Source organism: Ranitomeya variabilis, chromosome 5 (genome assembly GCF_051348905.1).
Source record: "Ranitomeya variabilis isolate aRanVar5 chromosome 5, aRanVar5.hap1, whole genome shotgun sequence".
In the NCBI taxonomy this organism is placed as follows: Eukaryota; Metazoa; Chordata; class Amphibia; order Anura; family Dendrobatidae; genus Ranitomeya; species Ranitomeya variabilis.
The window spans coordinates 497,205,145-497,231,407 of NC_135236.1; the positions used below are offsets into that span (position 1 = coordinate 497,205,145).

Genomic DNA, 26,263 nt, shown 5'->3' on the forward strand with positions numbered 1-26,263 from the left:
GGTTGGTGTGCGAGCAGGACCTGCGGTGACGTCGCGGTCACATGACCGTGACATCACGAAGGTCCTTCTCGCACAGGATCTTTGGAACCGGACCACCGCGTGCAGCGCCGAGGAGATCGGGTCGTCAGAGGGTGAGTATATAACCATTTTTTATAATTTTTAACATTACTATTGATGCTGCATATTGCTGCATATGCAGCATCAATAGTATAGGAGTAAACCCGCAGCGGAAACCGCAAAACAAACCGTGATAAATCTGCAGGGATAACCGCAGCGGTTTTGCCCTGCAGATTTATCAAATCCGCTGCGGGAGAACCCGCAGAGGACGCCGCAAAGTGTGAACATAGCCTAAATGGGATTTATCCACCCATAGGATGTAATCTTTTGGCTCAGCAATAGTGTCTTTTCGACCTTGGAGTACCATTCACAGGTTCTTGGTTAGCGCGAAAACTCCTGTTAGGAGTTGTCAGCGTCAATGCCCCCTTTCAGGAGAAAGTGGGTCCCCGGGGGAGAGGAGAGTCCATACACAGCGCCATATCTTACTGGACATCTTCCACATTGCCGCACGTCTGAATAATGCCATTCTACAGTGCTAGTTGTTCACGCTGACGCCAGTAATGGTTACATCCCTGAATGTTAAAGGTGGCACCTTTGGGATCATTACAAGCTTGTAAGAAGGCTATGCACTAATTCTTCTGATTGTTCTTGAAAGAATTTGGAATGATTGAAGATCACAAGAATGAGGTCCTGCAAGATGATATTTCAGAGACTGATGTAAAGTGATGACAAGATATCAATCATTGATGTAATTGTAGTGAGAGGTTGGGATCACTAGGTGGTGATGCCTGAATGGTAGGAACCACAAGAGCAGCAAACTGGAGCGTCATGGGCTTTAATAGATTCCACAATAGACACCAGATCAGATATTGCTTGAAAAGGCATATTAATGCCAAAACGTTGCTGAACTATATCTGGATCCACAAGGGCCGCTTTATGTATTTTTGTTTTTTTCCTCTAATTTTCATATGAATAATAAACTTTGTTTGAGTGCCGAAGTTTTTTGCTATTTTTTTTAAACGTTTTCTTCAGAGCACCAACAATATTTTCAGTGAGCACCCCTTAGCTTCTTGAATATAGTTTCTCAGTGTTGGTAAATGTAACAAGAAGTGTAATATCAAACCAATTCTAATTTGCTCATTCAACAAATGTGTGCATGTAATACTATGACATTAAAGCCATTTTTCAGGGACTTTCACTTTTGCCATTGTATGTCATGATCATTTTTTAAAATTATATGATTTCCTCAGAGAACCGAACCATACTGACATAGACATTTCCCGAAACCAAAAGAAAGCACAAATTATGGATAGACTTCCTAAAGGTGTTCTTTTGTGATTTGCTGACAGACGAATGGTCAGACTGGAGAACAGACTACGCTGAAGAATGGATGGAGGCTGTGGTACGATGTCGGTATCTTCCAAAGCAATAGTGCTGTGGTTACACACTTCTTTCTACTTCCAGACAGCAGTCAGAGTTCAACCAACAAGGTACTAGCATTGTATTTTCTGCTGTAGAAGGCCATAGCCACTAATATATCCATTAGTATATTCTAGGTAAGTTTTTTTTTTTTCAGGTGGGTTTAAGAGCAGAACCACCTGGGGAAAAAAAATCATAACATGCCCTAAGAGTTTAAAAAAAAAAAATGCTGAAATTGAACAGCTCTTTAACACAATAATGGTTCTTTTAGAAACCTGATATTCGTGCCAGGGTAAGAATTTGTTGCCTTGCTTGAAATCAGTGGGCTGACCATGGATTTATTACATTTGGGCCCTTCTTTAATGTATGTCTTGCTCCCTATTATCCCTGCCATATGAAGGCCTTAGTTTTTAAAATAAATAAAAAAAAAAAGTCAGCTGACCGGTCTGTGATGAAATCCCCAAACCTGCCAGTGCCCAGCACGGATCGGGGTGAGCACCCATGTCAAATGAGAACAAGAGGAGAAATGATCCAGCTTGAGGCGGAGGCGGCTAAAACTTTGAAGCTTTATTGGACAACTTAAAAATGTATAATGTTCTTCAAAAAGTATGCATAGCAAACACCTGGCACACCAGTGAGGATGATCGTCCTCACTGGTGTGCCATGTGTTTGCTATGCATACTTTTTGAAGAACATTATACATTTTCAAGTTGTCCAATAAAGTTTCGCAAAGTTTTAGCCTCCTCCGCCTCAAGATGGATCATTTCTCCTCGTGTTCTTAGTTTTTAAAAGGTTAAGATCCCATGGTAATCTTGTAATACCTACTGACTAACATTGCAATATTCTTTTAGTTGCTATGTATTTTCCTCTTTGTAGGGTGGTGATGTTGACTTTTCCGACTACATGATCTTGAAGAAACATGACCTGTGGCCCGGAAGTGTGTACAGATTTAGAGTGGCTGCAATAAATGGACGTGGTATCGGTCCTTTCAGTAAGATCACTCAGTTTAAGACTTGTATTCCTGGATTTCCTGGGGCTCCTTCATCAGTAAAAGTCACAAAGGTAAAAAAGAAAATGACTGTTTCATATATGACAAATAGATAATGGCTGCACTCAATTTTACTGTGCTAAAACAAGGAAATGTGCGATACATGAAATGTGAATAGCATAATGGCTTGTGAAATCTATGAAAAAACACATGAGATGCTTAGCACAAGATTTGGCCAAAAATTGTAAGCCCATCCACCAAACGTCAAGGTAATCTCAGATCGGATGGGTAACTAACCTGTCTGCCTAGTGTGAACACTTACCTATGGCTAATAACATGGTAAAGCCTGCATTTATAGGAAGGTCGGAACCAACTGTGTTTGGTTGTAATTAAAATCACAGCACGGTGAAGGGCGGGGCGTTCAAGTCAGAAGAAACCGTACATAGTAAATAAAGGAAAACTGACTGAACAGCAATCTAGTCTGAACTGGTGCATAACCAAAAAAAGTCTTGGCTAGGGTCACATTGCGTTAGGGCAATCCGTTAAGTGCATAGCGCTAGCGGGTTGCGCTAATGCAATGCTTCCCTAGGGTCCGCGTTCGGCGTCCCCGCTAGCGCAGATCCCCGATCTGCACTAGCGAGGAACGGACCTCGGGCGCGCCGCGGACGCTGCAAGCAGCGTCCGAGGTCCATCACTCAAATGACGCGACATCGCTAGCGCCCGCCCAATGTGGGCGGGCGCTAGCGACGCGCTCACTATTACAGGCTATGGCGGCGTTAATGGACTACGTTAACACCGCGTTATGCCGCGGTGTAACGTAGTCCGTTAAACGCGGTCACATAACGCAATGTGACCCTAGCCTTACATAGCAAATAGATAATGTCTGCACTCAATTTTTGGCCAAATCTTGTGCTAAGCATCTCATGTGTTTTTTCATAGATTTCACAAGCCAGTATGCTATTCACATTTCATGTATCACACATTTCCTTGCTTTAGCACAGTAAAATTGAGTGCAGCCATTATCTATTTGCTATGTAAGACTTTTTTTGGTTATGCACCAGTTCAGACTAGATTGCTGTTCAGTCAGTTTTCCTATATTTACTGTTTCATATATGAGTCTTTTTTTTTTCTATCTTAGCCTTATAACCTGCCTATAAAGAGGACCTGTTACCTGGCCAAAAGTGGTCAGTTTTCCTTATCGCTTAATTGGGGGATACAGGTAACCATGGGTGTATGCTGCTGTCGCTAGAAGGCTGTCATTGACTCCTTACACCCACTGTGACGGGGTTACCATGACAGTGTGGAACCAGAAGACCACAGCGTCTGATTGCTCCTACTTCGGCGCTGCGAAGAAGCACTTCTTCATTTTAAATGTGTTTATTTCTTCTGGCAGAAGGGGTTAATCAGCCATGTTGGAGATCTCTGTGCTCAGTTAGCCACTCCTTTTCCCTTTATAATCTGGGCTCTGTTACTAATCCTCGTCAGAGCTAGCATTTGCTGCATGGCTATGGGGATAGGAGTACATATAAGAAGGAGAGTTGAAGGAGTTATTAGTGACTGTTGCTTGGTTTGTATGCATGGTAATTCCTTAACCTCTTCTGGTTTTATTTCCTTACCTTCACAACCCGGTGCATTCCTCTGTTACATGTGAGTGAATATTTTGTATGCCTAGAGTTTTCAGTTATCCCATGTCTGTGTACCCTTGTTTGTTTGGTTGGTGCAGTAGTGCCCCCTCTTCCCTGGGTGGGGGAAGAGAACAGACGGAGGGCTAACTTAGAAGATAAGGCAGGGGTGGCGGTACAGGCATCTTTGCCATCTGAAGTATCCCTGGGAGCGGGGCGAGCTAGGGCGCCCCCTAGTGTTAGGGACCGGAAAGGAGCCCCTGGTCCCGGTTCACCAGACAACTCTTGTGACACCCACCGACTGGCACAAAACTCATCACTTTAATCTTATTGCCAGTAGGAAGCAGACCTGGATCTGATCTCAGATCCGTCTTTTCTTTATCAGGTCACCCTGTTTTGTGTTTTTTTTTAAATTAAATTAATTTTTTCTTTCGGATTCTTCTCAGGGTAACAGTATGTGTTTTCTCACCCTGTTTTCCTGCACATGAACGACTGAGAGAACAGTGTGGTGTCACCCACATCGTCCACTCTTGGGTCAACTAGGCAGGACCCTATCCCCTGTGACTTCACAGTGCTTCATGGTAATTCGAGGTGGCCTGCCCTTGCTTGTTCCCTACCCCAGCCCCCTCCTCAGAGCAGACCGGGAGGAAGACGGTGGTCACTTTGCAGTGACCTTCACCCTTTTTAGTTATGTACAGTCTTCTGGCATTGTCTAGGACCGTGATGGTGCGAGGAGGAGGATGCTGTTTGTTTCCAGTGAACCCCCCCTTCTCCCCTGGGGTGGCTTCTGATGCCATCCTCAAACATGAGTAGGAGGAGTCGGGAATCACGAGGTATTGTCCCTCTTCGTTCCTACTGGGGGGAGTAGCGGTGGAGCCTGCTACATGCTGCTCCCAATGCATTACTAAAGGGCGCTATGACACAGTAATTTAACCCCCGACTTCTCCTATGGCCTTCACCTTTGGATATGCCCCCACCCCTAGCCCGTCATCCACTCACCGCGTGTCTATTTGCTTGCTCACTTTTCTTCCTATGAGAGCAGTTGTATATCTCGCTTCCCCCTCCAGTGTGCGCCAGCCTATCAATGCGAAGAGCCTTCACGCACGCTTTTTTGGCCTATTCCAGCACTTCTTCCTGCCAGAGCGCTACGCTCCCTTCAGGGGGGTCTGCCAAACATTGTGCGTGCCTTTTTTCCACCATCCTATTGGAACACCCGACTCACAGTGGGGTTTCGCATCTCGCCCGACCTGGACCCTCCTTTCCTCTCCCGTGCAATGACTCAGTCTCAGCAACATTGATCCAGTTGCAGCTCCAGATTGTGCCCGCAGCACCTGCTCCGACAGATTGGCGCTGGCAAGGCTCTCCTCATTCAGGACCAGTTAGACTCTGTCCAGGCTGTATTTCTTTTTTTTTTTTTTTTTTTTTTTCTTGGCTTATCCCCCCCCCACAGCAGTTTTCCTTTTCCTCCTTTTCATATGCCCAAACCCAGGGAGCCTCAATCCCATCCCTCAACCACTATCATTCAATACATCTGCGCCCTCTGCAAAAACAAGTAGCTCACTGGCCAGACCTCTGCCTTGTGCCAAACTTGCAGCCCTTCCTCCATGTTAGCATCACAGGCCTAACCTAACATCACAGACCTAACCAAGGCATCTCAGTTCCTGGTACAGGTCCTAGAACGCTTTCCTAACTGGTCTGCTGCCACCAGTGCTCCCAACGTTTCTCAAAACGATTCGCAGGCACCTCAACACCTCTCTCAGAATATCAGATCAAGGATTAGATCCAAAACGCGGGCTCACTCTAGCTCCTCATCCAGGTTTTCATCCCTGTTATTTCCTCCAGGTTGCCCTCGGTATTCCACAACTCCTCCCACGAGGTGGCTCTGGGGTCTGAATCAGAGTCCGAGTCAGATTCTGAGCCCGACATGGATCAGACTTCCAAGCTACAGGACATGGTCGACAGCCTCATATCATCCGTTGAGGAGACCCTCAATATTGAGGAGAATGAGTGTCACCCCCCCTCCCCCATGCCCAGGACAATTCTGTTTCAAGAGAGTAAAACGTCCTTCCCAGAGGTTCTCCAATCACAAAGAGTTTGAGGAAATAGTCCTGATTAACAAGTGGACAAAATCGTCGGCCGTCAATTTGCCGGACTCCCGGCTGCCTGCGAAAACTGTTTTCTCTGCCCGATGGTTCCTCTCTCAAGGACTCCACCGACAGGGAGATCGAATCCCTAGCCATATTGGCCTTTGAGGCTGGTGGCTCATCCCTCTGTTCCTTCCTTTGCTTTCACGTGGGTAGACAAGTCTGTTTTCACCTGAGCAAAACTTCGCTGGCAGGAAATATTATCAGCCGTGCCCCCCAGACGAGCTGGCTGACCTTGCTGCCCGCTGTTCAGCCCGTGTCGCTAGCAATATCATTGTCATACGTATTGTCCTCTGGCTTAACTCCTGGAATGCGAACCGGGCTTCTAATAAATTTCTTACCAATCTTCCCTTTCAGGGTTCTTTGGGTCTAAGCTGTATCAAATCATTTCGGACGCTACCTGTGGTAAGGGCACCTCCCTTCCTCAGCCTAAGCCTAAACACCCTTTCACCAGGAGACTTTCCCTTCAGATTTGTACTTTTCGTCTCCTATTCTGGGAACCCCTCCTAACAGGTCGTTCTTCCGCCCAGTGGGAAAGAAGGAAACAGTCATTTAAGCCCGCCCCTAACTGGCACACAAGAGGTCGTGGATCAAAACTGTCAAGGTCCCGCTCTAATAGATTCTCTTTTGCCTGAGGAGTCATATTGTGGATATCCTTGGTCGATGATGCCTGCGTCAGAGAGATCGTGACCTCCGGCTACTGAATATAATTTTCTCCACCCCCCAGTAAGACTTTTTTCATGTCCCAACCCCCAAGGCTCCTACCTCAGGTCCCAGGTTTCTTTCAAGCTATCTCCTCTCTACTTTGGACAGGAGTCATCGTACCTGTTCCTTCTCAAAATTTCTTTTCAGGTTTTTATTCCAACCTTTTTGTTGTTCCAAAGAAGGACGTTTCTCTCCGTCCGATTCTGGACCTCAAACGTCTAAACCTCCGAGTCTGGTTCCGTCACTTCAGGATGGAATCTCTTCACTCGGTAATCACCTCTATTGAACCCAAGGAGTTCCTCTGCTCGGTGGACATTCAGGATGCTTAATATTCCAATCTGCATACCCCATCAGAAATTTCTCTGATTTCTGGTTCAGGGGGAACATTATCAGTTCACTGCTTTCCCCTTCGGCCTAGCCTCTGCCCCCAGAGTGGCCTTCGAGTCATGGCCACCCTTCGATCTAAGGGGATAGGGGATAATTACTATCTGGGCAATCTCTTCGTCAAGGGTCCGTCCTTCCGAGACTGTTGCCAGAGTCTTCAGATCACCTTGGACACTCTTGCCCGTCTTGGCAGGATTGTCCACATGGCAAAATCTTTACCGACTCCGGCTCAATGAAATCAGGGGAAGATGTTGTTTGATACCGATCGCGCCAAGGTCCTTCTTCCACAGGAAAAGATCTCAGCTCTCCATCTGGTGATTCATTCTCTGAGGCGCCCACCTTCATATTCTTTTCAGCTATGCATAAGTGTACTTAAGTGCTATAGAGATATTTCCTAAAAACCTGACACTCAATTTTCCTTTATGATAATAGCTGTGTGAGTGCCCGTTATTAATACAAATAGATCAATATATGCTCATTTGATTTTCTTACAGATGAACCTATTTAGTACACTTACTCTAAAGGGATTAAATATGTGATAAAATGATTGGGATCACATATATCAATATCCGTCACAAATAGGATTTACTATCGATTTACTACGTGTGACCCTCTCTTCAATGGGCACTTACATGCAGATAACAACTAAGAGATTACACAAATTTTGCAAGTATAGCACATATGGGATTGCAGACTCCAAACATATCATGATAATACACAGGCAAATAATAAAATGTCTAATAATCCCATACATGCCATATTTGCGATTCTGCTTATCATACACCCCTTTACACAGCCTGTGATAGTGCCTACATTAAAGACATGTTTCATAAACCGAATTCAAGACATATAATAGATATAGGATTATAATAAATCCCTCCTATATAATGTTCATGTCGCTTATCTTTCAAATCAAAGTACCCTATCCCAACTAGTTTCTCCCCCCCCCCCCCCATCAGTGCAGTGAGGGGTTCAACTGGGGAAGACAAAGTAAGGGACTCAAAGCAGCTCCTGCCAAATAGAATGCATGTGTCCGATAGACTGTTGTTCAGGTGTATGTCTACACAGACTGATGCTTTTTTAGAATTTTATTAATAAAAGCTATATTTAAGAGATTTGTTTCTTCTCTTGGTTCTATATCTCGGATGAATCACAAGGTGGCTCTCTTTGTAGCCAGGTCTCATGACCCACTGGCGGTCGGTTACGACACCCTGGTCATTCTATGGTCTCATTTTCAGCTTCCTTACCTCATTCAACCTCTCCCGCTGATCCCGAAAGTCGTCAAGAAGAACGAGGCAGAGGAAGTCTCAGTAATCCCTCCAGACTGACCCAGAAGGGTCTGGTACGGAGAGTTAGTAAATCTGCTCTGACGTTCCCTGGAAATTTCCAGACCTACTCTCACAGGGTCCTGCCGTTCTGAGGGAAGCAGGTTTTTCATCCCAGGTCATACAGACCATGATCAATACAAGAAAGCCCTCATCCTCATGCATTTATCATCTGACTTGGAAGACCTTTTTTTTGTTGATGTGAAGAAACCCACTCAGCCCCTATGTCTTGTTCTCTTCGATCCATCCTGGCTTTCTTCCAGTAAATCCTCGACTCCTCCAGGTTTTCTCTCAGTACTCTCAAGAGTTTAGCTTCTCGTCCCCAGGTCAAAATCTTCCTCCAGGGAGTTGCGGTCCTGCAAGCTGTCCATCCTGATTTGTGCAAGTTTTTCTGCTCCCTCCCTTGGAACTGCTTTAGGACATCCCATGGTTACCGGTGTCCCCCAATGCAGCAATAAAGAAAGTAGGATTATTTTACTCGCCATAAAATCTCTTGCTTAGAGCCTTTATTGGGGGACACAGCACCCCTCCTTTGTTTTTGCCTATGTTGGGCCTGAGTGCCTCTGTTGCCTGTATATAGTTATTTATTGTTCTCCTAATGCTTTTTCACTCACTGACAAGCTTTGTGCCAGTCGATGGGTGTATACTGCTGGGTAGGAGCTAATTGTTTTTTTTGCCTAGTGTCAGCCTTCTAGTCACAGCAGCATACACCCATGGTTACCTGTGTCCTCCAATCAAAGCTCCAAGAAAGAGATTTTACTGTGAGTACCAAAAATCTATCTTTTAATCTTACTTTATTCTGACTGCTCCGTCAAGTACTCATTTTTTTTTTATTTATTTATTTTTAATTTGCTGAGCTCTTCCATACTGGACTGGAGTTTATAGGCCTTTTAATTTAAAGCTAATATTTATGGTCTTTAACAAGGAGGTAGTGCTCACAGGCTAATAATGCAAAGCAGTCTCCTTGCTAAACCACTGTCTATAGCTTTTATATTTATCTAACTAGACATATTGTCCCGATGAAAATAAAAATTCTGCAGCAATGCGGGGAGGATATAACTGATATAGATGAAGAAGATGCCTGCGGTTCTAGCTTCAATACCCACGGACTCTTGTCAATGTGTGGGATAAACTGATACAACAAATTAAAGCGGTATTCTCAAGTTTTTAAATTGCTTTAATTGGTTAAAAAGGCAAGTCAATTGCAAACTTGAAGAAGCTGGCTTCCTTGGAGTTTGGCCTCTAGACCTTGGCCAGTGTGTGCAGAACTTACATGCCAGGAGAGTGGTTAACGTTTAACATTTCGGTCCGCTCTTTCCATATATACAACAGCTGAATAGCTGTGCACTTCCTCCTCCCAACAATCTTTTGGGAGAGCTGCAGTTAGAAATCACCAGCTTGAGCAGGTCTTCTGATGATGGCTGGGATCCTCTCTGACCTGAGCTGTGTGGCTTTCTCAAATGCTCTTTTCTTTATATGGAAATACATTGATAACAGTGTACACTCCATACAAATCACTGATGGCTGAATATGATACAGCAGAACTTGTTCTGAGCTTTATAGTTCTACTAATGCTACAGCTCCACTATTCACCGGAACTGTCATTTAAGGAGGAGAGCCTGCCCTGCCAGAAGCCAGGAAGCTAAGGAGACTGCATAGCTTTGAGCTGCTTAAGAGACAACATGAGAATACCTCTTTAAGTTCCTCAATAGGATCTATTACACCCTCTCACGATTGTATACAATGGGTAGGCTGGGATCTGTGGAATTTCCAACATGTCGAATGGATTATGGGACTGTAATCCATATGTTCTGGGAGTGTGGAATACTATAAAACTATTAACTGGATCTTCTGGAATTTATGAAGCCCCATCCTTAGGTCTGTCTGGACTGGCGAGTGAGCTGTGTCTAAGCGTTACTACTCACAGCTTGTATAAAATATTTCTATATTGCTTAAAAAAGTTATATCACTAAAGTGGGAACATCCACAAAGGCCCTGCATGGATATGTGAAGTTAATATTCTTCTTATTGTGTATAAGCTTTTATATGCAGCAAGTGAGATGTTCGTATTGGGTAGAAAAGGAGACCTGTATAGGTGAAACTTGTTTGGGAGGCTATATACCGTATGTATTTTTTAGTGTCGTGAGTGATAGGTCTATGAAAGAAAATGAACATAATGTACGGTACCTGAAAAGTGCAATATGGACTGCATCCATGATCTAGAGAAGAAAGCATAGGTTTACGAACAGGTTAAACATTCTTGGCTAATGGGGGGAGGGTTCCATTATTAGGATAGTCATTGAGATATTGGAATAATACACGTTCACTCTAGTAATCTTAAATTTAGACCACCTTTTAATGAATATTAAAAAGTCGTGTTTTACTGCATCACTTAAATGGAACCTGTCACTAACCCCCCCCCCCCCCCCCCCCCCCCCCCCCCCAGGCGATTTTAACTAAAAGAGCCACCTTGTGCAGGACTAATGCTGCATTCTGTCTAATAGGTGGCTCTTTTATTTCGGGTCCCTGCCAATGCTAAAATAATCGTTTTTAGAATTTGCCCCTCATACCTGCAGTTTGTCATGTCTTTTCCCTCCTGACACAAACGCCTCCCAGCCGTAACTCAAGGCCTCCGGGCGCCGCCTCCATTTCGTTCCTGAACGTCCCCGGTGCCTGCACTGTGAGTTGTTTTTTTTTTTTTTCTGGAATGTGCAGTTTGTGCTGCCCTTCGATTCCCATCACATGATGGGAACTTACAGCGCAGGCGCCGGGGACGTTCAGGAAAGAATTGGAGGTGGCGCACGGAGGTCCTGAGTGACAGCTGGGAGGTGTTTATGTCAGGGGGGAAAAGACATGCCCCCCTGACAAACTGCAGGTATGAGGGGCAAATTGTAAAAACGATTATTTCAGCGTTGGCAGGGACCCGAACTATAAGAGCCACCTTGACAGAATGCAGCATTAGTGCTGCACCAGTTGGCACTTTTAGTTAAAACGCCTGGGTGGGGGGTGGGTGACAGCTTCCCTTTAATTAGGATTTATTTACCTTTTGGGTAATTTGTTGATTATAATTTTTCATCCCCTTAGGGTATGTGCACACAATCCGTAAACGCTGCGGGTTGAAGGTTGTGTACTTGTGTAGCGTCCAACCCGCAGTGTCCAGATGTTACAGCATAATGGATGGGATCTCTAGAAATCTCATGTCCACTATGCATCCACCGATGCTCATGGCTCACCTGCGGAGACGGACATGTAGCGCTTCTTTCCAGACCGCAGCATGTCAACTTTTCTTGCGGAGACGCTAGTCTTCGCAAGAGAAATTTGACCCATACAATGTATTGGATGTGGTGAATACGCACGGTTCATTGAACACATGCAGATTCACCTGTGTTCAATGGCAGCGCTTTGAACACAGCGAACAGCGATCGTGGGCACATACCCTAAAGTGTTTCTCACACTTTGGTGTACCGTGTTAGGGATGACTCTTACTGAATATTACTTCAGGGGTGTGTGTATGTATATCATAGGTAAAGATATTGATGCCGGAGATCACTGCATGTCTGAACACCTTGCATTTGCACCCCCTTTTCCTTTGCTTTTCCCTGTCTTCCTCACTTTTACAACTCTTAATAAAATGTTGCTATGAAAAATCTTGCAAAGCAGCATATATGGTAGACATGCCCTCCCCGCAGTGGTGTAACTACAAAGTTATGTGCGAACTTACAAATGTCTTCCCCCCCCCCCCCCCCCCATGTCAAAATATTTTCCCTATTCATTTTGCACACTATAGCTTTGTTGCAAGGTTGTAGAGTCTGACCTCAGTGGCGTTAACTATCCGGTGCCCCATCCTGTTATATATTTGTCTGTCTCCCGTACTGCCATTGTTCTGTAATATATTAACACAGTCTTATAAAGAGTAGGGCAAAAACATCTGCTCACGAAATCTGTATGCACATCCTCAATTTAGTATATAGAGATATGACGATAAATTGCAAAGCGTAAAAAAAGATTAAAAAATTAATCTTTATTATTATATTATAGTATTAACTATTGCCACCTAATATATAACTTATCATTTTTAATGAAGACTTTTTCTATCTCACTTGAGTTTGAGTACCCTATGTGCACATGATTGTTGGTACTTACCTTGTGATTCCATGCTCCCGTACACTTTTCTTGTTCCTGAAGCTTGATTAAATATAATTTTTTAACCTTTTTATTTTTTAAATAATAATGAAGATTCAATTTTTAATCTTTTATGCTTTGCAATTTATCGTCTTGCCTGTGTACGCTAAATTGAGGATGTGCATATAGATTTTGTTGTTCTGTAATGTATAAAAGAAAATAAACCATTATACTCATCAGAGGCTTACATAGAAGTCATGGGGATCCAATAAGACGTATAATGCACATCTATAGTCCTCCATAAAATATTATGAGTGTTGTGGGCAGATGTGGCCCACCGCCAGACCACCTGTCTGGCATTTGCGAGTGTTGCCAGATGACCAGTCCGATGTTGATTGGAATGGAGCGGTGGTCATTGAATGGAGCTGTGGTCTCTCGTGCGCTACCGCTATACCAATCACTCTTCTCCGTGGGCTGCCCTGTTTATAAGGACCCCCAGTCTACAGATAAGTGGGAACCTTGCGATCCCACATATGTCAATGTATAGAGGGGAGATACAGGTTACCATGGGCCCACCTTATTGAAACATCCAAAAGAGAATGAGTTACAATAATTCATCCCCAGCCCAAGTGAGAAAGGTGGTGACAGTGGAAAAAGAAACATAGAACTCATCACCTCCCACAAGACAAGGGCAAGGGCCCCAAATGCTAACATATCGCACATCACACAGAAGCATTTTTGTTGTATTTACGTGCGCTGTGTTCAGGTCATGTTATCAGCAGCACTTCTACAGTTTACACCGGCAATGTGCTTCTGAGAACATTGATTTCTGTTCCGGCATAAACAGTCCAATCACTTGATGAATATGCAGCATTTTGCTTATTTAGTATAATACACTCCCTATAGTCCTCCATATATTATAATGTGCACCACAGTCCTCCATATTGTAAAATGCACACCGCATAGTCCTCGATATAATATAATGTGCCCCATAGTCCCCCATATAGTATAATACACTCCTCATAGTCCTCCATATAGTATAATACACTCCCCATAGTCCTCCATATAGTATTATACACTCCTCATAGTCCTCCATATATTAACATACACTCCTCATAATGCTCCATATAGCATAATATACTCATAGTGCTCCACATAGTATAATACACTGCTCAGTCCTCCATATACAGTAGTATAATACACTCCTCATAGTGCTCCATATAGTATAATACACCGCCATAGTCATCCATGTCGTACAATTCACTTCCCATAGTAGAATGCACCCCACAGTTCTTCTTATAGTATAATGTATTCCCCATAGTCCTCGATACAGTATAATGCAGCCACCCCACAGGGACTAGTGGGCAAGGGAGACTGACACAAGGGGACACACAGGGACAAGGGAGACAGGCTCAAGGGGACACGCAGAGACTAGTGGGCAAGGGAGACAGGCACAAGGGGACTCATGGGGACTAGGAGGAAGGGGAGGGCACAAGGACTAGGGGGCAAGGGAAACAGGCACAAGAGGACACAAGGGGGACTCCTAGGGCAGAGTAGATAGGGACGGGAGATGGGGAGCATTGGGGAACCACGGGAAGAGGGACAAGGCACGTATGGGGTCTCGGAGGAGCACGATGACCTGAACCTGGGGGCCTACGAGGACATGGGGCACTGGAGAGCAGGGAGGAAACGTGGCTGGTGGCCGGGGACGGCGACACACGGGCAGCAGACACACCTCACTGCCGCCGGTCCCATACACCTCCATGTTCACCCCCGGATCCTCCAGATGGCTGAGCCGCTGCGGCATCCCCTTCCTGGGCGGCTTGGTCCACGCGCCCCCCTCCAGCTCTGGAGCCGCCTGTTCCCAGTCCCAGCAGCCACCACAGGGTCCACCAATATGGCAGCCGCCATCACCTGTGCAGATGCTGCACTGCCTGGGCCCGGCACACAGCGGGTGCGCTATGAAGTGACATCAGCATGCACCCGCAGTGTCAGGGGCAGAGGGGAATAATTGGAGAGGGAGCGTCAGCTGACGCTCTCTCCTCCATCATTGCTTTGAACTGTACCGGCGTCTACGGTATAGTTCAATGCGGCGGGGGAGTCGGTGCTGGCGGCAGGCGGGCCCACAGCGGCTGCGTGATGTGCCGCTATTAGCGGCAGGCCACTGGCTGGGGGAGCGGGGGCCCTAGGCAGCTTCCTGCCCCTAACGCTGGCCCTGCGTGCACCTGACCAGCCGGGCCCGGTCGCCGCTGCGACCGTGGTAGTTACGCCCTTGCCTCCCCCAGTATCCTGTGAGCAATGCCCCTTTCTTTAAAGCTCTACTCCAGTGGCTTTTTTATTTCAGCACTGGAGTGGTGCTACTAACACAAGATCCCTTCCCCTAGTATTATACTCGCCACCCATAGTCTTCAGCTATTCCTGATGCCCCTCTGTCCCTTGGCGTCATCTTATGACCGCTTCTGACTGACCGGAAGTCAGAAGTTACGTCACAAGTTCTCAACGGAAGCCAGAATGAGGCTCTTATTAATTATGCATTGAAAAGTGACCTCCGTCTCACACAGTAAACACTGAAGCAATCCAGAAGGTCACAAACTACTGGAGACCGACCGGAGCTGCAGTGATAGAAGGTATAGACGGTGGTGAGTAAGTATGAGAGTAGGGACAGGAACCTTACATTAGAAGTACCACTCCAGCGGTAACATTAAAAAAAAAACAAAAAAAAAACACTGGACTGGTGTTTTGAGGCCATAAAAATTACCATCAAATAAAATAAAAAAAAGTATCTCTGGAACCTCATGATTGGCACTTAAAAAAAAAAAAAAATGAAATATCAGTGGAGCAGCAGGAGCAAAAGTGCAAAATCTGTCCAGTTTTAACCTTTTTAAGCAATGTGGCAGAGCATTCCAAAGGGGAGGTTTCTCAATAATATGAATAACTTTTATATGGACTATTAGAAATATTTAATAATCCATTAAACACAAATGTTTCCTTTTGCAGAGTACAGACTGTGTTCATATTTCCTGGGAATCGCCTTCTTCGCCAACAGGAAATATCTTAGAATATTCTGCGTATCTAGCCATTCGCACTTCTCTTCCCGAGGCTCAGAACCAGCTTGCATTTGTTAAAATTTACAGTGGCTTAGAGACCTCGTGCACTGTAACGGCTTCCCAGCTGGCAAATGCGCATGTTGACTGCAGCTCCCGGCCTGCGGTGGTGTTTAGGATTTCTGCCAAGAATGAAAAGGGTTACGGTCCAGCTATCCAAGTTAGGTGGCTGCAAGGTGAGTGACTTCCTTCTCTTACTACTGTACATTATCTAATATGATAATAGATCTTGATAACTATAAGACTATATGGGACATCTCACATTTTTTTTTTACTTTTATTACTATTATTATTATTATTTATTTATATAGCACCATTGATTCCATGGTGCTGTACATGAGAAGGGGTTACATACAAATTACAGATATCACTTACAGTAAGCAAACTAACAATTACAGACTGATACAGAGGGGCGAGGACCCTGCCCTTGCGGACTTACATTCTACAGGATTATGGGGAAGGAGACAATAGGTTGAGGGTTGCAGGAGCTCCGGTGTTGGTGAGGCGGTAGCTTCAGTAGTGATGAGGAGGCAGCAGGGTCAGTGCAGACTGTAGGCTTTCCTGAAGAGATGGGTTTTCAGGTTCAGTCTGAAGGATCCGAATGTGGTTGATAGTCGGACGTGTTGGGGAAAAGAATTCCAGAGGATGGGGGGATATTCGGGAGAAGTCTTGGAGGCGGTTGGGTGAGGAGCGAATAAGTGTGGAGGAGAGAAGGAGGTCTTGGGAGGATCGGAGATTACGTGAGGGAAGATATCGGGAGATTAGTTCAGAGATATATGGAGGAGACAGGTTATGGATGGCTTTGTAGGTCATTATTATGCAAATTGCCTCTTCAGAGAGGAAGAGAGCTAGAACTCTAGTGCCACCTATTGGAAGGTAGCAATCCTACAAGTCAATGTTGACCCTTTAACGAGATATAGGTCAGTATTAGTAATTTGAACTGGATACGCTGAGGGAATGGGAGCCAGTGAAGAGATTTGCAGAGGGGGGAAGCTGAGGAGTACCGAGGAGAGAGATGAATTAGTCGGGCAGCAGAGTTAAGGATGGTCTGGAGAAGTGCAAGGGTTTTACCAGGGAGGCCACAGAAAAGGATGTTGCAGTAGTCAAGGCGGGAGATGAGGGCATGCACAAGCATTTTAGTAGATTGACGGTTGAGGAAAGGACGGATTCTGTAGAGATTTTTGAACTGGAGGCGACAGGAGGTAGAAAGAGCTTGGATGAGCGGTTTGAAGGACAGGGCAGAGTCAAAGGTTACTCCGAGGCAGCGGACTTCCGGTACAGGGGAAAACATGATGTCGTTAATTGCGATAGATAGGTCAGGTAAGGAAGATCTATGAGATGGAGGAAAGATGATGAGTTCAGATTTGTCCACATTGAGTTTGAGGAAGCGAGAGGAGAAGAAGGAGGATATGGCTGATAAACACTCCGGGATTCTGGGCAGCAGAGCGGTGACGTCTGGGCCAGAGAAGTAGATCTGAGTGTCATCAGTATAAAGGTGGTACTTGAAACCATGAGACTTTGAGTTGTCCCAGGCCAAGTGTATAGACTGAGAATAGTAGGGGTCCTAGAACAGAGCCTTGGGGGACTCCAACAGAGAGTGGGTGGGTGCAGTTTCCTAGTACTTCTGGGCCGACCTGTCAATCATAATTCAGCAATCTTACCTGCACACATTTGTTCATAATGCTAAGCTGGGTGCAATACAGCAGTGGAGTAATAAGATGACTTATAGTGATTGACTACTTAAAGGCTCTTCTCTTCTTTTTGCTTTCTTTTCAGAGAAAACCTGAGGCTTATAGAGCAGGCTGATCAAAGAGACAGTTCTGATCTGTTTGCAACTTTGCTGGAAGGAATCCTTTTTCAAAGTGTTTTATTAGAGCTGTATGTTTCACTTTTTGTAATATTTTGTAAATCTCAAAATGTTTATTTTTTCATTATGCTTCTAATTGTATAGATATACATATAATCTAAATATATGATGACAGTATATACTTTTTCATGTTATATTATAAATGTTAGTGATATGTGCTCAGGTGGGACAATGTGGTACAGTTTCTAAATAGAAACTGCCTTTCTGCTTCCATTTTTTTACCACTTGCATATATTTGTATCTAGTTTTTAAGCAATAAAATTGTGCAAAGGGACGGGAGGGATCTCATAGTGCAATATAGTAGGCACATAGCACTTCCCCTGAATCTAGGGGTTTCCTGCCAGTTTTCCCATGAAAGAATAACTCTGAAGTAACAATGTGTTGCATCAGAATACTTTATTTTTCTTCCTTTCAAGCTATATATGTTTACATTACATTGTGTATCTGTACTGCACCTTTATAGTATATACACACAAAAAATGAAAATGACCAGAAAATTTTGGTAAGCAAAAACAGCTGCAATAATAATCTTAGACATATATATATATCTATATATATATATATATATATCTATATATATATATATATATATATATATATATATATATATATATATATATATATATATATATATATATATATATATATATATATATATATATATATATATATATATATTTTTAATATAATATTATCTAACCACACACTGGCAAAACTTGTTGGTTCCCTTCTCTTTACAGTAAGAAAAAAACCACGATAGTCACTGAAATAGTTGGAGACTGACAAAGTAATTTCACATTTACTGAAAATCAAGCATTGCTTTTGAATTGTGGTCAAACCAAAATAAAAACAATCAAATTAATGAAAATGGCCTGGACAAAAATAATTTGACCTTAGGGGCATGTTAAACTAAGGTGTGCACTGTAATTGGCATAATATGGATCTACTACCTTGTAATCAGTCAGTCTAGCTATTTAAAGGGTGAAAATGGTCATTAGTTTTGTTTTTGTTTTCCATTGAACCACAGTTCAAAAGAAAGATCTAAATTTCAATAGTTCAGGAAATGTTTAATTACTTTTGTCAGTTTTAAGCTTTCATTGACCATTGTGGGTCTTAAAGGGAATCTGTCAGCAGCTTTTTGCTATGTAATCTGACGGCAGCATGATGTAGGGACTTGAGACCCTGCGAGGCTGTTGTCCTGTAGTGATGATAATCTGCTTATAAAACATTGATTTGTACTGAAACAGCAGAACACAGCCCAGTGAGTGAGACATTGCTGTAATCAGGGTCTCTGCTCTTACATTATAGGGTTCTCAAGATTACGTCCCAAAAACCTGATGACACAAGGGTACCAACAATTTTATATATATTCTAAAATGTTAGTGTGAGAGCTGAAAAAACAAATAACATAGATGTATATAATCTCAAATTGTGTTTTTTTATTAAATGTTTGTTTTTACTTGCAATATAATGTACAAAAATGGCTCTAGATTAATATTGCAGCTGTCTTTACATTGGCCATTTTTCAGGTCATTTAGATTTTTGGGGGGCATTGGATTCTGCATATGCAGCCTGTAGTCTGCATATGCATTTTCAGGTTATCTTGGAGGAGTAAATTACCGTATATTTCTGAAGTAGCCCAGCTGGCTCTAGCTGCTCAGTAAATAACCGATCTTGGGATACTTCACCTCTATTTTCTAGGAGTTTAATGGGAACCTGTCACGTCAGATAAACCGATTAACCTGCAGATAATCGTTAATCTACAGGTAAAATAGCGTTAGAAAGATGCCTGTCCGCCATACTGAAAATGCAGCACCTGGGGGAAAGCTAACCTTTTTACTCCTAGGAGCCACTAGCATTCAGTCATACAGGCGGTATAGCTTCAGTCATGGCTCACTATAGTGTAAGCAGTGACTGTAAGCACGCCCCAGCACTCCCACTGAGAACCGGCTGTCAGCCCAAGTGCTGGGGTATGCTTACAGTCGCCACTCACTGTGTACTGAGCTGTGGTCGAAATTGTTCCAGGTTGACCTGTATGACTGAAAGCCAGCGGCTCCAGGGAGAAATAAAGTTAATTTTCTCCCAGGGGCTGCGCTTTCATTACAGCAGCCAGGCACCTTTCTAATGCTATTAACCTGCAGATTAACTCTATATCTGCAGGACAATGGCGTTATCCGTGAGTCGTGCAGTCCCTGAATGAAGTCCGCTTTCTTCAGAGTGCTCACTTCATTCAGATGCTTTTTATAGCTTTTTTTTCTGTCTGCTATCATTGTGAAACCACAGGGTATACCATGTCTTGTATACTAATTCTGAGCCTTGTATCAATATGTTGAAATTTTGTTCTCTGATATTTTTTCTACAGAAGGTCAAATTTTATGTGGCACTGTTACATATTACACAGATGTGAACACTCTAAAGTGTTTTGGTTTCTGTGCCCTTTGGGTCAATACAAATGTAGCATATGTAAAATATATTCTGGATAAGCAGCCACTTTTAGCGCTTGTTCACACATTACATTTTTGCCATGAAAAATAGCTGCCTTTTACTGTACTAGCAAAGTGAATGAGATGTTTGACATCTCATGCATATGCTGATTTTTTTTTTTTTTTCCTTTCAGATTTCAACCCTCAAAGCGTTTTTCAAGTCTGCAACATGCAATTCTTTCAGCATTTTTGCATGCTTTTTTTACCCATTCAGATAGCGTATGTGCAGCCATTTAAGGGGATCTGTCAGTAGGAGCATCCCTCCTAAGCCGTCTATATGGACATGTCAGTCATAGTTAGCTGAATAAAATGATAACTTGATATCTGAGAGCAGCACTTGTCCTCTCGTAGTGTGGTCAGCTCTGCTGCAGAACTGTGCCCGATTATAACTGACACAGTACAGCAGAGTGAACCTTGTCTCATTACAAACACAAGCATATTTGTCCTCTCACAGTGCTATCCGCTCTGCTGTACTGCACTTCCTCCACACTGGCTGCCTATGAGATGGAACCTGAAATACGGCGAGAGAACTACAGCTGAAAATGTTTGTAATGAGACAAAGTTCACTTCTGCTGTACTGTTATGATCTCACTGCAGAGCTGTGTGAGTAATAAGAGCAGGCTGTTAATCATTACACGTCTCACACTGGTAACGCCCTCCTTTTATTTCAAATAAGCTCTGGAGACAGATTCTCAGAGATCTGTGCCTGGCCCATACAGTTAATTTGCATACAAGAAAAATGTGGATTTCTGTGAAATAAAGCATCAGTTGGCAGATATCAAGCTATCATTTTATTCAACTTTCTATGACCTGCAGGCCCATATAGGTGACTTAGGAGGGTTGATCCCACTGACCGATTCCCTTTAAAGGGGTATTCCATCTCCAAGATCCTATCCCAATATATAATAGGTGAAATAATAATAATACTAGCAAATACATCCAATTAGAAATGTAGTATAGTTCTTTTGATTCGCTATGTCTCTTTCCTCATGTGCAGGCATTGCAGGATCTTAGGTATCCATGGTTACAACCACTAATATAGTGACAGTTACCTAGTTGCTAGTAGTCATAACCATGGATACCTAAGCTCCTGCAATGCCTGCACATGAGGAAAGAGACATAGCGAGTCAGAAAAACTATACTACATTTCTAATTAAAGTATTTGCTGCTATTAATATTAATAATAATAATATTAAACCTAATACATATTGGGATAAGATCTTGGAGATGGGAAAATCCCTTGAAGTATTTGTGACAAACATTTCTGCACCAAAAAGGTGTCTCTTTGCAGGACAAACACTGCATAAAATGCATGCTTTTTTGATGCGTTTATTTCTCCATTCATTTGCATGGGTGATATACTCCGCAACAATGCTCAAAGAATGGACAGGCTGAAGACCTGATATTGCTTCAAATCTGCAAGAAAAAATGACTGGTATGTGTCTATATGAGGCTTCAGAATTCTCAATAACTTTGTTGGTATAGAAAAACCGCAAAAAATGCAACATGTGAACATACTGTGTTCTATGCTGTGTGCACACATTCAGTATTTTCAGAAGACCTTTCTGCACCAAAACCTCTGCGCTTTACAGTCCCAAATGAATGAGATGTCTGAAGTCTCATGCACAGATTGCTACTTTTGTTTTTTCCTTGCAGATATGACAGTTTAAAATTTCTGCGTGTCCATTGTTTCAGCAGGTTTTTTGTTTCTGTTTTTTTTAAGCGTTTTTCACTCATTTAAGTGTATGGGGTGAAAAAATAGTATATAAAAAGCATTCAATTTGCTGGTACAGTAAAATGCTGTTTTTTTTGCGGTTTTAGGTCAGGAAGCTGTAGATAGGAGCACAGGGAAACAAGGCAAGCATACACCAGTGAGCATGAGGCTACAATTGGCACTAGTCTGAGGCAGAGAACTGGCTAAGTAGCTAGGTAATTACCTGAACAGGAGACACCTGGATGAAGCTCAGGCAATACCCTAACTCTGATTGGACGGCTAAACTGTCAATCAAGACACCGACGGCTCAGCGCCCCCCAGCATCCGATTGGGCAGGCTCATTAGACGCTTCAATACAAAAGCTAGGTCTGGCTCAGTCTGCTGCACCTAGTGTACATGTGCATTTTCTGACAGAACAGGGAGTTGAGTCTAAAGAAGCCTCAATGGCCAATGTGAAAATTGCAAGATTATTATTAGTTTGTAATATTTAAAAAAAAAAAAAAATGCCAAATATTATATATTTAACACAAAAATTCTGTTTTAAATGATGTGTTTTTCTGATTACGCCTTTCCCATAATACGGACTTAACTTGAGCATTGGTGACCGATAGAGTGCTTACATTTATTTTTGTGGGAAGAATTATACATCTAAAAACTACTTGGTGGTGTCACATTATGCAGTGGGTCGGGATGACTTCATTGTGTCACACTGAAAAATAGAACAGAACAAAATTTCAACGTTGAGGTTTTTCTGCAAATTTGGTGAAGTTGTTAATATTTTTGTAGGAGCGAGGCCGGTTTCACACGTCCGACTGTCATGGTCTGCGCACAGGCTGCGGCCTCCACGCCAGCTATGGTCAGGAGACCTTTTGGGGCTGGACCAGAAATGTAATCCCAAGATGGACCATGAAACTTGGACATGTGTAACCGGCCAGAGGTGGTTGTTGGTATTTTTGTTTGTCCTGTTGTATAAGAACCAGTTTGTAATGGTCACCGTTTCATTTGGAAGCGGTGACATGATACCTGTACCACCATGATCAATTATGACACCCCCTCCTCCTCGCCTAAGTAGATGGTTGCTTGGAAACATGGGGAACACCTATACATTTCCAATCTCCATCATTCTAGAAAGTTCTTGAGCTATCATAGTTTTATGTATCAATTACTCAGGATTTTCAAGATCTGTCAGGAATGGACGATTGCTTGTTGCAATCCAGAACCTTCTGTGGCACAAGTGCAGGGCTTGTTGGATATTTTCATACATGATTCTTTTACGTGTCTAATGGCCGGTTCACTCTGTTTTTACCTAATTATTGCAGAAAAATACAGAATTTAAATCGCCATGTGTAAACTTCCAGACAAATAGTCATGCCAAGCCTGAATTGTGCTGCTCCTTAGCTGGAAATTGTCTCTCCTTGCTAATGAGTGCTGCTATGTTAACCAGCAGGATCAGGATGGATATCCAGCCGATGAATGGTAACAAGAATGTTTTCACTCACTGACAGTAAGCAGAAATCTTCAAAAGTGAAGTAAATATTGCACAAAAATATTAAAAGGGAATCCCAATGAATGAATGATTAAGATGAAGTTCTGAGCACACATGCGATGCTTGGGAGCACATTTACAAGACTGAATATTGCTGGAGACATGATGGGCCACTTGTTTCATTTTGGTGCAATAACTAATACAGGATTTTGGAGATATGACTTACGAGGATTTGCATATATTATAGGTAAGCTAAGTAATGCTTAGGCAGGCAGTATTTAGCCTATTCTTGTATAGGATGTATGTACAGTTTCTATAGACCGAAGGGGACCCACCACTTGGATTCTCTTTTAGACTTTGTTGAAGGGATTGTTCACTACTCAGACAACCCCTGCTCAATTGCTATATCCCCCTGTATAAAATACAAATAGCCGAACATCAACTCTAGTTCTAGCTTCGGTCCTTAGACATCCGTGCCTGGTATCCCGTGGCTCACATGACATTGGCTGCAGGGTTCACATGGCATTACAATCAGCTTTCCTCTCACTTCTTTTGGACAGAACTGATATCTGGAAGGAGCTGCTGCTGCTCTCGCTGCCTCCAGATGCAGAACTAACACCCGGAAGAAGAGAGCTGCTGCTGCTCTCACTGCCTCCAGATGCAGAACTAACACCCGGAAGAAGAGAGCTGCTGCTCTCGCTGCCTCCAGATGCAGAACTAACACCCGGAAGAAGAGAGCTGCTGCTGCTCTCGCTGCCTCCAGATGCAGAAGTAACACCCAGATGAAGAGAGCTGCTGCTGCTCTCAATGCCTCCAGATGCAGAACTGACACCCGGAAGAAGAGAGAGCTGCTGCTGCTCTCACTGCCTCCAGATGCAGAACTAACACCCGGAAGAAGAGAGCTGCTGCTGCTCTCACTGCCTCCAGATGCAGAACTGACACCCGGAAGAAGAGAGAGCTGCTGCTGCTCTCACTGCCTCCAGATGCAGAACTGACACCCGGAAGAAGAGAGCTGCTGCTGCTCTCGCTGCCTCCAGATGCAGAACTGACACCCGGAAGAAGAGAGAGCTGCTGCTGCTCTCGCTGTCTCCAGATGCAGAACTGACACCTGGAAGAAGAGAGCTGCTGCTGCTCACTGCCTCCAGATGCAGAACTGACACCCGGATGAAGAGAGCTGCTGCTGCTCTCACTGCCTCCAGATGCAGAACTGACACCCGGATGAAGAGAGCTGCTGCTGCTCTCCCTGCCTCCAGATGCAGAACTGACACCCGGATGAAGAGAGCTGCTGCTGCTCTCACTGCCTCCAGATGTCAGTTACATCTGAAGGAAGTGACTGAAGCAGCTGTGATTTGGGTGCAGACATCACACTGCATAACAACTTCACGTGAACCATCGGAGACCAGGCGTTGATGTCGAGGAACTGCTCCAGCACTGGTGAGGAGTATAGGTCATTTATTTTATACTTGGAATATAGCAATTGAGAAGTTTGTCCATATAGTGGACAACCCCTTTTAAATCACACTTTGACCTACTGTGCATAGTATTGACCTCATGTCCCAATTCGCTTTCTAAAGGTAACTGGCTGCTATATAGATTTGCTGATGCCAACCTTAATTGTCCTAGTTTGGCAAGGACCCCATAGGCCAAATTTTTACTGTTTAAACCTTATGGGCCTGACTCATCATTGCATTTGTGCCATTTTTAGTCTAGTTTTTCAGTTGTGCTGTATTCTGATTTTCATTTGTGCCTTTTTTATGTGTTCACCTGTTTATTTTTTCTTATATTCATTATAGTTACAGAGTTTGGAGTTTCTAGATGTTTTTGACGGATTCATTATTAGGGATTTTATAAAATTCATGAACCGCGAGCGCCATTTTGAAAAATGTGATGGGGAAAAAATGTTAACTAATGCCATAAGGCAACAAAAAAAGTGACGTAAAGATAAAAAAAAGCCAGATAATGAATCTGGTCCTATATGTTTTATTTCCAGAAAAATGAGTTTTGTTGTGTTTTTTTTTGTTTTTTTTAACAGCATAGTGTGTTAATTTAATGCATCATAGGGTTGTAATGACATAAATACCGATCACGTTCAGCTAAAGGCTGCTGATTGCTTATTGATTGCCATAGATGAGGAAGAAGCGATGCTTTAGGAATGTATAAGCATATGAGCTTTACAATTATAGCCTAAACCTGTCCGCCATACTGGCCACCACATGGGAATGATACAATGGGGAAACTGTAGTGGTCGTGGTTGCTATAAAATTTTGTCTGCCAGGGATTTAGAGAACTTGCTAATCTCGTGGACACATAGGTTGTCTCAATTTTTCTGTTAGATCATACAAACAATGCAAAATAATTTAATCCTATTTTACATCTCAAAATGACCTCACTGGGAGGTAGATCTTAGTGTGCCCTATTTCTACAGCACAGAGATGGCTGCCTGCACCATGTGGTGCGGGTGCCAGCTGTGACATACATGATCTCGATCCCAACCAATTACACCCTAGATGTTGTGTAGCCACTGGAGCACATGGGGGGTTTACATTGGGAGGGGGCTCCCTCTGTAAGCCCAAAGGCTCCGTACTCTCCACCCCCCACATCTCTGAAGTTGCCATGATTGCTGGGAGGCCTAACAAAGAACGTTGGGCATGCCATACATTTAAGGTCCAGGCCAGTAATCTGCGAATCTCCTTACCCCCTAGAATGCTGGGCTAATTAGAAGAAAAGTCGGGAAGCAGGAAGACTCGCGTACAGTGGTCACATATTACTGACCTGCTCAGAGTCCTGCGAATTGATTTTCCCATCTTTACTGACAGACATAATATATTGCAGGACCTCTTCATT

At 43.5% G+C, this 26,263-nt stretch overlaps 1 protein-coding gene across 4 annotated transcripts in view; it reads left to right on the forward strand.

Annotated features, from left to right (window-relative positions):
* HCFC2 (host cell factor C2) overlaps positions 1-23,375 on the forward strand; it is a 111,957-nt gene extending 88,582 nt beyond the window's left edge. For 2 of the 4 annotated variants that reach the window (XM_077265649.1, XM_077265650.1), the window contains 4 exons: positions 1,407-1,547; positions 2,353-2,538; positions 15,764-16,046; positions 17,647-18,211. In XM_077265649.1, coding sequence (XP_077121764.1) covers positions 1,407-1,547; positions 2,353-2,538; positions 15,764-16,046; positions 17,647-17,657 — 621 coding nt within the window. In that variant the 3' untranslated portion in view covers positions 17,658-18,211. Of the gene's footprint in view, positions 1-1,406; positions 1,548-2,352; positions 2,539-15,763; positions 16,047-17,646; positions 18,212-22,041; positions 22,087-23,253 lie in introns of those variants that run through there. The other 2 variants (XR_013215807.1, XR_013215808.1) reach the window with 2 other exon arrangements.
* The last annotated feature ends 2,888 nt before the right edge of the window (positions 23,376-26,263 follow it).